Source organism: Molossus molossus, unplaced genomic scaffold (assembly GCF_014108415.1).
Source record: "Molossus molossus isolate mMolMol1 unplaced genomic scaffold, mMolMol1.p scaffold_m16_p_22, whole genome shotgun sequence".
Lineage (NCBI taxonomy): Eukaryota > Metazoa > Chordata > Mammalia > Chiroptera > Molossidae > Molossus > Molossus molossus.
Window position 1 is genome coordinate 14,413,999 of NW_023425358.1, and position 17,698 is coordinate 14,431,696.

The 17,698-nt window shown below is 46.0% G+C and overlaps 1 protein-coding gene across 1 annotated transcript; it reads left to right on the top strand.

The window, feature by feature from the left end:
• The first annotated feature begins 5,924 nt into the window (after positions 1-5,924).
• On the top strand, positions 5,925-17,421 carry HEPACAM (hepatic and glial cell adhesion molecule). Its single transcript, XM_036276794.1, has 7 exons — positions 5,925-6,022; positions 13,918-14,259; positions 14,956-15,237; positions 15,508-15,607; positions 16,101-16,174; positions 16,471-16,541; positions 17,079-17,421. Exons 1-7 carry the CDS (start codon positions 5,938-5,940, stop codon positions 17,367-17,369), a joined length of 1,245 nt encoding a protein of 414 aa, XP_036132687.1. The 5' UTR covers positions 5,925-5,937; the 3' UTR covers positions 17,370-17,421.
• Positions 17,422-17,698: the final 277 nt, after the last annotated feature.

A 17,698-nucleotide genomic window follows, 5' to 3' on the forward strand; every position in this document is an offset into this window, starting at 1 on the left:
CTCTGGTCCACAGGCCTACGTTCCAACTGCTGAGCCAAACTGGCCAGGGCTAAACTGGATTTCTAATCCAAGTTCTGCCACTTATTATTGAGATGACCTTTGCAAGTGGCTAAATTCTTGAAATTTTAGGTTTTACTTTTGTAAAATGGAAATGAATCTCTACCTAAAAAGAGTGTTGGGAGAATTAAATGAACAAATAGATATAAAGTGCCTGACAGTAAAGTGAAGAGTAAGTAACCTTACACACACACACAAGTTAGAGGAGGGAAAGTCTGGACAAGATGCCTTCATGTGCAAGTCAGTCAGCAGTCTGAGGAATTAGCCTCCCCTCGCCCCTCAGAAGCAGCCCTCCGCCTACATCTGATAGCAAGATGGTAACTAAATGTCTCAACTCCCTGGCCTCTTGGATGGGTTAACTCTGAGGCATATTCTTCATTATCTCCCAGAATTCCCTAAAAGGATTAAGCTGTGGCTGTCCATGATAGTATATAATTTGACTGATAATTAGCCTTTATTGGCTTCCTTCCCTTCCATGTCTTATTTCCCCAATATAATACCTGGTTTTACTAGGACCACCTTTTGAATAAACTAATTAATTTCTTGTCTCAGGGTCTGCCTCTAGGGGAACCCAAGCTAAGATACCAATATTTCTCCAAATGTCCAAAATCCTAGGTTCTCAGGACAATCCCTGACTCTCCTAACTATTGTTTCTCAGTATATAATCAATCTCTCTCTCTCTCTCTCTCTCTCTCTCTCTCTCTCTCTCTCTCTCTCTCTCTCCTGTATTAGTTTTCTATGCTGCATAACAAATTACCACAAATTTGCATCTTGAAAGAATATACATCTGTTATCTTACGGTTTCAGGAGTGTAGGCACAGCTTAGGGGTTTTCTGTTCAAGGTTTCACCAGACTTCAATTAAGGTGTGGGCTGGTGGGCGTTCCCTTCTGGAGCTCAGGTCCTCTTCCAAGCTCATGTGGTTGTTAGAATTCAGTTTCTTGTGATTGTAGAACTGAAGTTCCTATTATCTTGCCAGCTGTTGGCCAAGGGTTACTTTCAGCAACTAGAGGCTACCGGCAGTTACTTGCCATGTGGCCCTTTCACAACATGACAATCTCTCTCTCTGGTCTGCTGAGTCTGGGTCTTACATAATATAACCTAATCAAGGGTGTGGCTATCCTATCACCTCAGCTATATTCTGTCAGTTAGAAGCAAATACACATACTGTATTTGTGTGTAGTAAACTTTTCTCCAAATTTTGTAGAAGGCAGAAGAGGAAGGGTTTACAGTGTAGCAGTGTAAACTGTTCAAGTTTTCTTCAGCTCCCATGTGGCTCTCTCATTCCCGCTCCCCTTCTTCATTCCTCTCCTCTCCTCTCTCCTTATACCCAAATTCCTTCTTAGTTTTTATGCACAGTGGTTTATGTTTTTGTTCCTTGACTATGTGTGCTTAAGGTCTTACCTTCCACTCCATGTGGCATATCTAAATATTTTTCTTGCTCAAGACAATTTCCTCTGTAAGAGGGATTTGGGTGTCATTTGGGGGGAGTTTTTTTCATTCTGCTATGAAAAATGATTTACAGTTTAGTAGAAGGAGGAACAGATATGACTCAATTAATAATAGGAAGTGAATGAAGAAAAGGAAGGGAGGAGAATGCTAAATATAAAAATCACTACTGATGTTATGGTATTAGTAAGGCCAAAATCTTTCTAATAGTAACATCAGTGCCAGAACATTATTCCTGGAGTCTGGAAACAAAAGAACAGGCCAAGTGGGTGGAGACATCCTGAAATCTAATGGTAGAGGATGTAGAGAAAAGGGAACCCTTGTGCACTGTTGGTGGGAATGCAGGTTGGTGCAGTCACTGTGTAAAGCAGTATGGAGAACCCTCAAAAAATTAACAATGGAACTGCCTTGTGACCCAGTAATTCCACTTCTGGGAATATACCTGAAGAAACCTGAAACTCTACTTCAAAAGAATATATGCACCCCTGTGTTCATTGCAGCAGTGGATAAAACAGCTATAGTACATTTACACAATGGAATACTACTCAGCCATAAAAAGGAAGAAAATTTTACCCTTTGGGACAGCATGGATGGACCTAGACAGCATTATGCTAAGTGAAATAAGCTGGTCAGAGAAAGACAAATACCATGTGATTTCACTCACATGTGGAATCTAATGAACAAACTGAACTAACAAGCAAAATAGAGACAGACTCATAGATGGAGAGCAGGCAGACAACTCTTGCGGGGGGGGGGGGGCATTGTTGGAGGAGGTGGAGGGATTGAGCAAAAATAGAAAAAAAAGAGAAAGTACTCATGGATGCAGACAACTGTGTGGTAATCGTGGGAGGGAGGGAGGTAGGTGGAGGTAGAAGATGGTATAGGGGAGATTAATGGAAAAAACTAAAATAAAATTGGCAGTTATTTACATTGTGTGTGTGTGTGTGTGTGTGTGTGTGTGTGTGTGTGTGTGTGTTGCGGCAGGGGTTCCATTCTGAGCCTCAGAAGCATGTCTGAGTGCTCAGCACAGAGGTCTGAGTTCAGCAGGCCGGGGCTGCCATGGGTGCAGGGATGAGGAGTCAGGATCCCAGAGCCCCAGGGGAGGTGCCAAATGTGGAGTGGCCTGAAGCAACTGTGTGCAGCAGAAGAGTCAAGCGGACTGGATGTGCTGCTCAGAAGAAGACAATGCCCTCGAAAATGCAACTGTTGAAATGCTCAGAGGAAGAAGGGGCATGGGCCTTGGCTGAGCAAGGCCATTACTGCTGTCAGTCAAGCAGTCTGTCTACACCATTGTTTTAGCAGCCACATTATACAGAGCTCAAAAATAGGCCCTGCGAGGAGACCCATAAGAGTGAAGAGTTACAGTTTCTGCCCCAGAGAATTTCCCAGGCTAATGAGGCAATGGCTGCAGTAACCACATTGTCTGATTCAAAAGTGAAAAGTATAAATACACTTTTGAAGTTAAGAAATGTAATATTTATAATCAGGATGTCAAAAAAGCAAAACAAAAACCACACAGCCCATAGCATCAGCAACTATATGGGACAGACATACCCACAGGAATAAAACCAAAGAACACATGGAAGGGTCAAATGAGACAAGCTAGAACAGCTGTCACATGTTATGTGTGAGAACAAGTTGGCTTCGCTGTTACCTTACATCTCTGTAACCCAATTGCCTACAGCTTATGGGATGAGTGGCCTCCTCAAAATGAGTCCGTTATTTCTGGGAATTCGCAAAGGGATCTCTCATGTGTGTTCACAAACTAGTCTGTCACTGACAGTCATTATTTGAGGCCCTCCCTGTACTCACTCCTCTGTCCCAGCTCCTGCTCATAGTTGTTCTTTATTCTACCCATGTATATCCATAAAAGACATCTGTTCATGTTCTTTATTCTTGAGAAACTCTCTAAGTTCACATCCATTCAATAGTCAGTAACTATCTGTTGAACATCTACTATGTTTCCTGCCCTGAATGAGGCAGTGGGGCTACAGAGATCAGTAAGACACCATCTTTCAATCAGAGAGCTCTCTGCTCTTTAGGAGAGAAAGGCACATAAACGTCTATTGGTCTACTCATCTTAGAAAGACCTGAAACAGGATTGCAAAATTATTCCTTCTACACTCCAGTGTGCAAAGAAACTGTGGTACCTTTGAGCCTTTGCAGCTGCTCTGATCTTCCCGTGAGCTTCCCACCCCCAGGGCAGCAGAGGAAATGAAGTGTTAATACATCCTGCAAAGCTCAGTTTGATCAACCACTTTAACATCCTCTCTAAGAGAGATGGAGGTGAGTATAGGTGATGTGGCTTCGATGACCTTGTAGCAACAGAAGGAGACAATGCACGTGGACCTATGTGGCCTTCTCAGGATTCCCACTGGGCTCTGCGTGAGTCTAGGTTGCACCAGGACAGCTGGTGGCTGTCATTGTCTGGGTCCCCTTAAGGGAGCTTGTGGCATTTTCAGATGCTTGCATATTCTGCATGAGTATAAGGAGCCTAAAGTTCATTTCTGGGGCAGGGAAATGGGAGATGTTGAGAATTTACATCCCTCTTCTGTCTTCCTGTATCACATTTTTTCCCCCACAGTCTTCAGATTAAAAAGGGGAGACTTCAGGCTATTTCCTGAACATCATATCCTCCTTGTGCCCTCAGACAATAAGTCTCAAGGCATGGCCCTCACGGGCAAAAGAGGTCATTTGTTATATTCCTGTAGAAGAACTTTGTTATCCAGTCCACAGGCTGTTGTTCTGTGATACTTCAAAGGTGTAGAAAAAGGAAATGAAAATATCTTTTGTCCCTTACAGAGTTTGGCTTTCAGGTCCTCTGTCTTGCTACTCACTCTAAAATACTATGTCAGAAACTGAATGCTGACTTTCTCTTCTCCATTGTATACCTGCTGAAACAATACGAACTCTTCCAAGGCAGACAGGTGCCTTGAGCTGTCCAGGGAAAAGTTAAAGACACAGAAATACAAAAGGAAGAAAATCTTATTTATGCAAATCAGAGTGTTTTTTGGAGTTCCTCTGTGAAGTCCAAACCCAATGCTTCCCCACTCTTCTCCCTCTCCTTTGGCTCCTTGGACTACACAGTGGGTCTTTAGTTCTAGGAAGCCAGCCTACTCGAGCTCTCCCCAGGATGTAAAAAGAATATTTTGAGAGGTAACTATTGCAAAACTAAGACCAGGGTTAGAGGTAACCAGGACAGGGCTGTAAACTTTGGTCCCTTCATGATTTAAAGATTCCCTATAGGAATGAAAAAAGAAGAAGAAAAAGGAGGAGGGGGGAGAAGAAGGTCTTTGTTTTTAGGGTTTTTTTTTTTAATAATTTTTTTCTTTATTGATTTTAGAGAGAGAGAAAGGGAGAGGGAGAAAGAGATAGAAACATCGATGAAGGAGAACATCGATTGGCCGCCTCCTGCACACCCCCCACTGGGGATTGGGCCCACAGGCTGGGCATGTGTCCTGATCAGGAACTGAACTGGCAACCCCTTGGTGCATGGGCCGATGCTCAACACTGAGCCATACAAAATGTATTTGTAACAAAGAATATCCTAGGCACTCTACTGCACCAAATCATCAATCCTCCCAATGATTCCTGCAAGGCAGCTTCTGTTTCCCCATTTCACAGATGTGAAATTGAGGATTAACGAGGTCATCAGCCCATCCTGAGACTGCAGTTAGTAAGCGTACATTCTACTGGCAGCCCTCATGAGAATGGTAGCCATAGTAATGAGGGGGCAGGGCAGAGCTAGGGTGACTCTCCTCATCACAGCCTGGACACAAGAAGAGGTGACTAGGCTGAGAAGCTGGTGACAGAGCCCCAGGATGCTGGCTATTAGGGTACCTTTACCCTTGCTCTGACATGTTATAGAAAATTAGCTGGAAGCCATGTTTCAAGCTTCTTTCTTTGGGGTGGAACAGGGGTTTTTCATTTCCTCTGTAGTTTTCTGGACTTTCTCATTCCCCAGCCTATTAAAAGCTTCTATCCCTCCCTCCTCAAAACGTATTGGAGGTCTATCCCTGGCATACACCCTCCTTCTCAGGAACAAGGAGCATGAGGTGGAGACAAGATAGATTGGGACACATCTCAGCCCAGTCCCTATTGAGCCCAAAGCCTCATCTCCCCCTGGTAGTGGGGCTCAGCACAGACAGAACTGATGGACCCCTGGGACCCACCAGGTTGACACTCCCACTGGAGATTATCTCCTAAGCAAATACCCTCTTCTGAACTGGGGATGTAGCACTTTGAAACTAGAAAATGCCAGGTCTGAAAGAGAAGAAAGAACAAGTCCAGCAACACACAGAGCTCTGTGTATTCAGAGGGAAGTTGGCAGGGTTGTGCTCAAGCAGAGAAACTCCGAGTGGTACAAAGGGACGTGCCCAGAGTGAAGAAATCATGCTAATTGTCTGCACCAGAGCTGGAGAACGCCACCCAAAATGAAGAGAGAAAGGGGAGCCCTGTCCAGAGCCTTCAGTGTCCTGCGCCTCACTCCTTTTGTCTACCTTCTTCTGATCCAGACAGGTAGGAGACCAGGAAGATAAGAAAGGGGTTGGAGAAGGGACCGGGGCTTTCAAAGTAAGGGAGGGGAGAGTGGAAGGCCAGAATGCCTTCAGGGTGGGAGGAGGGGAGAGAGCTCAGCTGCCGTGGGAAGCCTCTGGGTGAATTCAGGCATTAGTGTTGAATGTATTTCTTCATTCTGTTTCCTGCAGCCCAGTCCCTGCCCCCTCCCCCAAAAGGCTACATGACTTTGGAGCTCCCACAGCATTCAGGACATTAGATGAAGGGCAATGAGCCATTTCTTATTTCTTACAGGATGTCTTGTTGGTACAGGCTAGTTCAGCGTTCTTTGCAAGGATTATGGTGGGGCTTGGAGGGGTGGGGGCATCTTGATTTTGTGCTTCCCCAGCCACCCCACCACCACCTGCCCTGGATCCTCTGAGTATAAAACAGCAAGAGATGTAAGACGCTTTGGAGATAATGGGCCTCCTGATTTTGGAGAGTAACACCAATCTACCCATAACTTACCCTACACCATAGACACCCGCCTCCTCTACCACTCCCTACCAGCTATTTGGAGAATTGATCTTATTTTAAGTTTATTTGTTTATGTACACACACACACAGTTCCAGAGAGCCTAGGAATTCACAATTTACTTGGGCAAACAGATGCAGAGATCATTTTAATAACACACAGAAAGTCTTATGAGTCAGATACGTAGAGGATGCCCAGGATCAGTGAGAAGCCACTTACCCCATCAGGAAATGGGTGCTGATGTGGAGGGTGGGGTTGGGGGATATTAGGGGAGGTCACTTGGGAATGTCTGCACTAAATTTTAAAGGATCAGAAAAATAGGTAAGTGTGGGAGTGGGCATTCTAGTTGGAAAAATGGGCAAAGGTCAACAGCTTGAAATGTCATCCTGTGTTTAGCTCAGCTCTTCTCCATTGCTGGAGGGGAAAGTGTGAATTAAGTTAGGCAAGAGCCTTGTAAACCACGCTAAGTAAACTAGAATATAGTGTGTAAACAATGGGGTGAGGAGGGCATTGAAGGTTTTAATCTAGCGACTGGCAGGGATAGCTCACTGCAGTAAGGCTTTGGAGGGGAAACTAGACGCAAACACTATGAAAAAGAAAACCTGTGTTTATTTCCTAGGGCTGCTATAACAAAGATCCATAAACTAGGTGTTCTAGACACAGAAATACATTGTCTCACAGCTCTGGAGGCTGATAGTGTGAGATCAAGGTGTCGGTCGGGCCTAGCTGAAGGTGCTAAGAAAGAGCCTGCTCTAGGCTCTCTGCTTCTAGTAGTTCCTTGCCTTGTGCAGTCTTTACCTGATGTCCACCCTGTGCTTGTGTCTCTGCCCAAATTTCCCCTTTTTATAAGGATGTCAGTTGTATTGGATTAGGGGCCCACTTTCCTCTACTGTGAACTCAGCTTATTACCTCTGCAATGACACCATTGCCAAATAAGGTCACATTCTGAAGTACTGGGAGTTTGGACTCCAACATAGGAATTTTAGGGGACAAAATTCAACCTACAAAAAGGCTATTGCGATAGTTCAGGAGAGAAATAACATGGACTGGAATAGAATAAAAATAGAGGAATGAGGCATGTTGAAATAATATTTTGGAGGGAAAGTCAAGACCTAGTGATTGATAAGAAGTGGGAGGATCCAGAGAGGGAGGTAAGGATTCTGTGTGAAACCTTAAACAAAAAATGGGATAAAGTTGGGGATATGATAATTACTATTGTCCATGTGAAGGTTGAAATGCCTATGACACATCTGTGGGAAATTGTTGAATAACCTGCAGCTGGGGGACAGGGAGGTCAGGGATGATGGGAGGTATGAAGCTGTCAGCCCATAGGTAAGATTTAAAACAATGAAAGTGGATAATAACACCTAGATGATAAAATGGGCTGAAAAATGGAACATTGAGTAACTCCAAGATTTTTAGAGAAAAAAAATCCCATTGAGAAGACCAAGAAGGAACAGTCACAGGGACAGAGGGAGAACTATAAGACTGTGTGTGTGCAGCCAGTCAAGGGAGTCGAGAGTTTTCTGGAGAATCAGCGTCAAATATGTCAAAGAGGTCTGATATAATAAGGATGTAAAAGAGCCCGTTAGATGTAACATTTATGAGGTTACTCTTAGCCTTACTGAGAACAGTCTCAGTGGAAATTGCAATGACTTGAGGAAATAATGAGAGATACAGGTTTGCAGAATTGGGAATAGGAAGAACACATGAAATATGCAAATCAGAGATGCCCCTAACTCTTTCAGGTCATCAAATGATAAGGAAAAAGTTATAGAAAGATAATTTTCTATAGTTATCAGTGTGATGGGGCAAAGGGTCTACAGAGTGGGAGAATGTAACTTAATAAATATAGCAAAAAATATATAAATATAAACTATGCTAATAAGATCTTAATAATGACCTATGACAGGTAAGAAATAAGTGCAGGGTCAGGCCATTGTACTGCTGTGGACTAAGAACAATAAAGAGCTGACGTTCTATAAGAAATGTCTGCCATCTTTAATATATCAGTTAGAATAATGCCAACTTCTGTGACAAATAAATTCCAAAATTTAAGTTCTTGGTGTTAACCATGTAGTAGTACAATGAAGTTCCAGGCTAGGCCTGGGATGAGGAAGAATTCTGCTCCATGAAGTTTTTCAGGGACCAGGATGATGGAGCTCTATCAACTTTGACATGTGTTTCCAAAGGTCACCCTGAGGTTTATCTCTATTTCTTTCATGTAGAGAATTTTAAAAATGGGGGTGGGGGATCCTAAACCAGCCTATAAGTGGTACCTATCACTTCCACTGGTTCATTGGCTAGAATTCAGTCACCTGGCCATACCTAACTGCAAGGGAGGCTGGGAAATACAGTTTTTAAAATTGGCACTAAAGGGGACGGGGGGGCGGGGGGGGACCATGTCACCCAAGCTCCCAAAGATTTACCTTAATTCCTTGTGCTTATGGCAGCAACCACCAAGCCAGCCTCAGACAAGTACCACTCAGTCTTTAATGCTCTGTCCCTAATGTGGACTAATAAAGCTTTCCTCAACTCATCACAGCCCAACTAATGGACCATGCAAATAAGGCTTTTCTAGAGGCCAGGGCACTATTTTACAGACATGAACACCGCGTGCCAGAAAGCTAGATAATCTGACTTGCAAGATTTTACTCTCTGGCATCTTATAATTATTCCATCCTCTAAGGATCCAATAAGAAGAAGTCCCTTGCCTGGGTTCCATCCTTTCAGCCCTAAGATCACCTTCACATTGTAGGTGCTGTCTTTTTTTTTTTTTTCCCCCACAACTAAAAATTACATACAGGAAAATGCATTTAGCATAAAGATACAGCTTGATGAGTCTTTAAACAGTGAACAAACTTATGAAATCAGTGCCCAAGATCAAGTAATAGAACACTCCAACACCTCAGAATAACCCCCGTACAATTTCAGTTACATTGCCCTCTCCCCAGGGTTCCAGTGGTATCCTAACTTCCAATACAGATTAATTTTGCATGTCTTTGAACTTTCTATAAATGGAATCATATGTATGCATCCTTTTCTGTCCGGTATCTTTCACTGAACCAAGTTTGCGAGATTCATCCATGTTGTTTCCTGTTCTGGGCTTCATGAATAGAGTTGTTAAAACATTCTAGTGTGAGATAGAAATTTCTTTGGGAGATATACCTAGAGGTAGAATTGCTGAGTTGTATGCATATGTTAAGCTATGGTAGATAGGGCCAAACTGTTTTCAAAAGTGGTTGTATCAATCTCCATTCCCACCAGCATTGTGTGAGAGTTCCTAGTGACCCACACCTTCACCAACAATTCTTTCTTTTCATTTTAACCATTCTAGTGAGTTTGAGACAGTATCAAATTATGGTTTAAAATGGCATTTCCATGGTTATTAGTGAAGTAGTATCTTTATTAGCCATTTGGATATCTTTTTTGTGAAGTACCGATTCCAAGTCTTTTGCCCATTTTCTGTTGGGTTTTCTGGGTTTTTAAAAATTATTGATTTGTAGGAGTTTAGAAAACATAGTTTAGATATGAGTCCTTTATAGTCTTTTCACTGTCCTAATGGTGTTCTTTGATGAACAGAAGCTCCTAATTGTATTGTGTCCATTTTCTTCCTTTATGGTGTGTTCTGAGAAATCCGTGTCTGTCCTCAAGCCGTGGAGATAGTTCCCCTGTGTTTTCTTTTTAAAACATTATTGTTTTACCTTTCAAAGTTAGATCTACAATCCATCTAGAATTGGCATTTGTGTAAGGTGTGATGTAAGGGTCAAGATTCGTTTTCCTCTACATGACCCAGCACTATTTACTAGAAAAAAATTCTTTCCCTACTACACAATGCCACCTTTGTCATAAGTCAAGCAATTATATACAAGTCTGTTTTTGGACTCTCTATTCTGTTCCATTGATCTATTTGTCCATCTGTGCCAATATCTCACAGTAAACATCCTGGAATTTTGTTTGGTATTGTATCAAATTTATAAGTCATTTAAGATAACTGACAGCTTAACAACGGTGATTGTTCCAATCCAAATGTGGAATTCTCTGTATGCCACCGTAATGCTATTAGCTGGGTGCACATTACTGAACCTCTATACTCTTCAGGGTGTACATAAAAAGCTACCAAGAATCCCTTCCATCCTGAATCCCAAAGGTGCTCTTCATAATTTCTGTTCCTTAGTTTTCTCCTACATTCCTGAGTGATTGACATTTAAAATAATTTCACACTCTTGTAGGCCCTCTTAGGTCTCAACAGGATAATAACATAAAAATACAATACAATAACCCCAATATGTTCACACTCAGTGATGACCCTATGCAGCAGGGGCTGAGGAGTGTGCTGTTTTGTCAGAGCATCACTCATTAGGAAGGATATTAAAAACCAAAATCAGAAAGCAATTTTTTTCTTTTAGAAAACCATGCGGTATACTGCCCTTGGATTGTTGTATGCAGTTCTGGTCACTACACCTCAAAAAAGAAATAACAGAGGTGGAGAAAGCCCACAGAAGGGTATCTATGATGGCCCAAGGGATGAAGGGCTTCCTTGTGGAGAAAGATCCCAACAAAACAAAAAATCCTTCACATAGAAAAGGGACATAACTGCAGTCTATGGTGTTAGCAATTATGGGTTAGGTGTATGTAGACCAAATCCTACAATGCACATTTGGCACCATCTTACTGACATTGTTAAACAGTAAATTTAAGACAAATACTAGTAAATGGAAACCTCTGCCGAGCAAAACGAGCATATAAAAATGAGTGGATGATGGTATCTTTAAAGGAAGAGGCTACTAAGGGAACTCAAGGCTGCTGACAGGTACATTCTTATACTTTGAAGCTTGACATTGTTTGGTGTCACAGCAGGTCAACATCCTACCTGATGAAGGTCACCTACCTGGTCCAGTATGGCACTGTTTAAGTTGATCGGTAAATCTTGCTACAGTGTCGATTTTGTTCAGCCTCTGGTGGGAACAGAAACCTTCTACATAATGATGTCTCAGAGACTAGAGGACAATAATTAAGTTAATCACTTCTCAAGGTTGAATAGTCCCAGTCCCTTTTATTTCTACTGTGGATCACAATTGTTAGCCACTTCCTCATTTCTGTGTCCTGCTTTGGCATCTGTCCCAGGTCTCTGTGTCCCTTGAAAGTTGTGGAACCCTGAACTTAATACAGACTCCAGTTTTGGCAAGAGATTTGGGAAACAGTGTTTGCTCGACAAAATGCTCTTTGTCAGCTTCTGAGATAGACCACTCCATTCACTTCTGAACACCCATCCATCCCCCTGCGAGTCATGGCAGGAGGAAGGCTCCCATCTAGAGGAGGGTAAGGCCTAGGGCACTCCCTGTGCTTTAGCTTCTCCAGTGTTTTTATCCTGAAGAATCAGGTTTATATTGGCAGAAAGGGCAGACTTGAGGGAGAAAAGACATCACAAAAGGACCACTAGGACCTCCTATGGGGTAGGAGAGAGTGTACAGAAGAGGAAACCGAGGCACAAAGACATGAAAGACTAGTCAACTGGCCTTTTCTTGACCACTTCCAAAAAAATGATGAGCTTACTACCTAACAAAGCACTTGTTCAAAAAAATGGATTGGATACATTTATTAATTGAATAATTAAATTTGCTTCGATCTCCACAACAGTTTAACCGCCTCCTGGTTTCGTCTGGGTTTTCTAGGCACAAGAAGAAAAATAAGGAATGGAAAGATACAGGTCAGCTTCCCCGAATCTAAACAGCAACAGTAGCAAAGTGGGAAATAGGGGTGAGAAAGAAAGAGGGAACTTCAGAGGTGATGACAATCATAAGAAGCAGCAGGACTGAGAACCTGACATATATGTGTCTATTCAGCTAAATTCAGCCTTATTCCCAACTGACGTCCTCTTCAGAAGACTCTTCTTCATGTGGGACACTGCTCCACAGGGCCAGGTGACACCAACGAACAGCATCTGTTCAGGCCCCAACGTGCCTAAGAGACCCCTGAAATATGAGATGTGTCTCTGGATCGGGCAGCCATTGGACAAGATGGCAAAATCCAATGAAACCATCTAGATTACCACTCATTTGACCTATGGAAAAATCCAAACCCTGAACACATAAATTACTTCTCCTAGGTCAACAATGGGGCCCAACTCTCTGACGTGCAATCTCCTGTTCTCTCCACTACACAACAATAACTGACCCACATATTGTGCTTTTCCTCTGTGAACTTGATACAGCAGTTGCTCTTGTCGTTATTATCCTTATTTTCTAAATGAGAAAAACAAGGCTTAAGAAGATGACTTGCTCAAATCCACACAGCCAGTTAGTTGGTGGAGCCCAATCTTACAAGGCCTTCTGATCCCAAACATTTTGTTTTATTCATCCTAAATCCCTCTTCTAAAGGGGAAACAAATTGGACTGGAGTTTGGGTAAATTTCCAAAACCATCTACCAAGTCGCAGGGCTGTTCTGCCCTGGGCAGGCCTAGTAAGATGCTACATGCGGCTGGGCCAAGGATAGGAGAGGCTCCTGGTCTAACTGGAGGGTGGCCCAGTTGTCTTCAGGCTCCTAAACTTCCCCTTTAGTGGCACTGTCATGTGACATACTCCTTTCTTTGTGAATCTAGGTCCCCATGCTTTCTCCATCACCCAGCCCCACCTCATTCTCCCAATTTTCAATCCAGAAGAAAACCTGACAAATTCACTCTAAGGTCTAATGACTTATAAGCCACAGGAGATAAAAGATGTTTGTCTGTTTTGCTCAATGATATATCCCAAGGATACAGTACACTGCCTGGCACATGGTAAGTGCTCAATAACTATTTCTATAAATGGAGCACACCAGGCGTGGGTGAGCTGGAATCTTCCTCGAGAGGAAGGCAATGAGGAAAACTACCAGAGGCTGAGGGCCAGATAGAAGAAGGGTTAAGGGCCCTGGCCAGTTTGGCTCAGCGGTTAGAGCGTCGGCCTGCGGTCCGGAGAGACCCGGGTTCGGTTCCCGCTAAGGGCACGTACTTCGGTTGCAGTTTGTCCCCAGGCCCTGGTTGGTCGAGCGGGTGGCAGCCACTTGATGTGTCCCTTCACGTCGATGTTTCTCTCTCTCTCTCCCTTCCTCTCTCTCCCTCCCACTCTATCTGTACAAAAAATGGAAAAATATCCTCGGGTGAGGATAAAAAAAAAAAAGAAGAAGAAGAAGGGTTAAGGGCCGTGGGATGGGTGTGAGGGATGATGGAGGGCAGAGGGCCCAGAGCTACAGGGGGAAAGGTGGCACTAGAGAGTAAGAAGGAAGGAATGACAGGCCTGAAGGGCCCAGAATGGGGAGGCATGACGAGATCAGAGGACTTAAAGTTGGGAGTGAGGTGAGGAGCCCAGGGCCTGATGCCCTCTCCCTGTGGGCCTCTGTTCATAGAGCCCCTGCAGGGGGTGAACATCACCAGCCAGGTGCGCCTGATCCACGGCACGGTGGGGAAGTCAGCACTGCTCTCCGTGCAGTACAGCAGCACCAGCAGCGACAAGCCCGTGGTGAAGTGGCAGCTGAAGCGGGACAAGCCAGTGACTGTGGTGCAGTCCATTGGCACCGAGGTCATTGGCACCCTGCGGCCTGACTATCGAGACCGCATCCGTCTCTTTGAAAATGGCTCCCTGCTTCTCAGCGACCTACAGCTCACCGATGAGGGCACCTATGAGGTCGAGATCTCCATCACCGATGACACCTTCACCGGGGAGAAGACCATCAACCTCACCGTAGATGGTAAAGCACTCTGGCAGGGGAGGAGGTGGGACTGGAGCTGAGACTGGGGCAGGGTCTGTTCGACCCTGAAAAAACCAACACAAAAGCCACTTGGGAGTTGAGAGTAAGCCAATTGGACATCAGCGGTTAGCAGGCAGGCTGCAGTAAGCACATCAGGAGTGCCTACTATAGGCCAGAAACTGTTTAAGTGCTTTGCACATATTGACTCATTTAATGCTTACAATAACCTAGGGATAATTAATATCATCCCCATTTGCAGAAGAAAAAACTGAGGCACAAAGAGGTTGAGCAACTTGCCCAAATTATGCAACTAGGAAGTGATAGAGCCAATATTTAAACCCAGACAGTTGGACTTAGTCTTAGTTGTTCCACACTGGGTCAGTTTAAGACATCTTAGAAAGGTATTTGAGAAAAAGGGAAGGGAAGGTCCATGAGGGCAGGGACCATGGCTGTCTTGTTCAGCATTGTACCTCCCTTGCTTATTGGGTAGATACTAATAAACAGCTGATAAATAAATGAGTGAATGAATGGATGGATGAATGTGTGGATGGATGGTGGTAAAGAACTTGACTAATGATCTCTGAAGGGCCTCTCGAACGGCACACTGAGTTGTGCTGTGTTGAAGGTAGAGAATTAAGAAGGGGAAGGGAGAAGCTTTTTGGCCCATAAGCTCACAGCCTCCCCTCCCGGGCTCAGTGCCCATTTCAAGGCCACAGGTGCTAGTGGCTTCGACCACAGTGCTGGAGCTTAGTGAAGCCTTCACCCTGAACTGCTCTCATGAGAATGGCACCAAGCCCAGCTACACCTGGCTGAAGGATGGCAAGCCCCTCCTCAATGACTCGAGAATGCTCCTGTCCCCCAACCAAAAGGTGCTCACCATCACCCGCGTGCTCATGGAGGACGACGACCTGTACAGCTGTGTGGTGGAGAACCCCATCAGCCAGGGCCGCAGTCTGCCCATCAAAATCACCGTGTACAGTGAGTTTCCCTGCTTGCCCTCCCTTTAGGACTCAAAACCCTGACACGCAGGTGCCCATGAGTGGCTACAGATATCCCAGACAAAGGGAGAGGGGGGCAGAGACGGGCCAACTCTCCATGGAGAGCAGCAGCAGGCAGGAAGTGGGCTCTGGGCAAGCTCTGCCACGAGCCAGCCATACTGCCGGGGGCTCCTTTTGTCTTCCACCCACTGCGGGCAGCTCTCACCACACCTGGAGTCTCTCTCGCTTCTCTGCCTTTCTCTCTCCCTAGGAAGAAGCTCTCTCTACATCATCTTGTCCACAGGAGGCATCTTCCTCCTTGTGACCTTGGTGACAGTCTGTGCCTGCTGGAAACCCTCCAAAAAGTCTGGGTAACTCCTCAAGTTCCACACTCCGAGCACCCTAATCCTTCAGTCCACAACCCCAAGCTCTCTTCTAAGTCTCTTTAAATGCCTTTCTTCCCAGGGCCCTGTACTCCTTCCAAGGAGACCCATGTCACCACTGTGTGTACTATGTATGGAGCCACCTCCTGTGCTCATAACCCCCGGTGACTGGGCACTGTTAATAATAGTTTCACTGCAGGGCACCTTTTGTGGGCTGGGCACTGTGGTTGCGGTTAGTGTGCTACCTGTTAAGTATGATTACCTGCAGTTTACAGATAAGGACACTGAGACTCAAATTGGTTAAATTACTTGCCCACAATCACAATGCTAGTGACACTCAGGATGCAAACTTAGATTTGACCCATTCCAGCCCATCCTCCTATTATAAGACCTCTTTTACAGCCATCAAATCACCCTTGTCCCCAGCCCCTGATCTCTTTCTGCTCCCACTCTGTTCATGGGGTGCTGGGTTGATTTGCAGAAAGAAGAGGAAACTAGAGAAGCAAAACTCCCTGGAATATATGGATCAGAATGACGACAGCCTGAAACCTGAAGGTGAGCTCCCAGCGGCCCACTCACCCAACCCGTCCTCACTCAGATCAGTGGGCTGCTGGGAAAAGGCAGAACTGGGCCACAAGGAAGCCAGCTCTGCAGGGCCCCTGCCTCCACCAGCTGCACGAAGACTGCAGAGCAGGGAGAGGTGCGGCCAAGGTAGGACCCATGTGTTGCTGATCCTTTGGTGGAGGCTGTGGTGGGGTCATGAGTGGCCACTTGGGGAGCAGAATATAAGCGCGGGGTGGTGGGAAGGGTTCTGTATCTGGGCCAGCCACCCCATTCTTTGCCCTGTGCAGCAGATACCCTCCCCCGAAGTGGAGAGCCGGAGCGGAAGAACCCCATGGCACTCTATGTGCTGAAGGACAAGGTGAGCAGCTCTGCGGGTGCCTCACAAACACCAATGAGCCCCTGCCACGTCCTGGTGCTAGGTATTTACGTCCCTTTATAGGACTCAGAATAACCTGAGAGATATTTGTGTCATCCCCACTTTATAGATTAGAAAAATATGTCCAACGAAGGTGAACTGACTTGCCCAAGATCAATCAAGGAAATAAATAAGTGCAGGTCTAGGTTTTTAGCCCAGTCTTTGGACACCAATGCTGGTGATTTCCGCTCTACTCCATAACTAACTGTCCCAGGCTGTCCGAGACAGGTGGAAAGAGGGCAGTACGGAGACAAAACACTCCAATTAATGCATTTCAATATTGACAGAGCACCTAGTATCTGCCAGGCACCATGCCAGTGTCCTATGTTGGGAAAAGAAACAAAACAGATCTCTGCCACCTTCCAAAAGGCGGAAGTGTGGAGGGAACTCTCCCTCCTTCGGTTTTCCCAGTGCCCCTCGAACACCAGGCAGCCCCTACACCCGGCCGCTGGCCGCTGACCCTGGCGCGTGTCCTTGCAGGACGCCCCGGAACCCGAGGAGGAGCCCGCCCCGGAGCTCCGGAGCGCGACGGAGCCCGGCCCGCCCGGCTACTCCGTGTCGCCGGCAGTTCCCGGCCGCTCGCCCGGGCTGCCCGTGCGCTCTGCCCGCCGGTACCCGCGCTCGCCCGCGCCGTCCCCCGCCCCCGGTCGGACGCACTCGTCGCCGACCCGGGCCCCCGGCTCGCCCGGTCGCTCGCGCGCACTTCGGACTGCGGGCGCGCGCCTGATCCGCGAGCAGGAGGAGGCCGGCCCGGTGGGGATCAGTGCCTGAGCCGCCCCGGGACCCGCCCTCCCCTGGGGGCGCCCGCGCGGCTGCTGTCGGGGAGATGGGGAGGCCCGAGAAGCCAGAGAGCCGGGCGAGGGGAGGTCTCTTCAGGGGCGCACGGGGCGCACGGGTCTCGCCTGAGGACGCGGATGAGCGTGTGCAGATGGAGGACGCAGCGGGGCGCCGGAGAGTGATTTGGGGTGAAACCCGGTCGCTTTTGCTTCTAGTTCACTGGCAGTGTTCTCGGTGGATATGGGTTGTGCCCCCTTAGGACCATATAGATTATTACATTTCCGGCCCAGTCCCCAAGGGTCTTATGGAAACTAACATCAGTA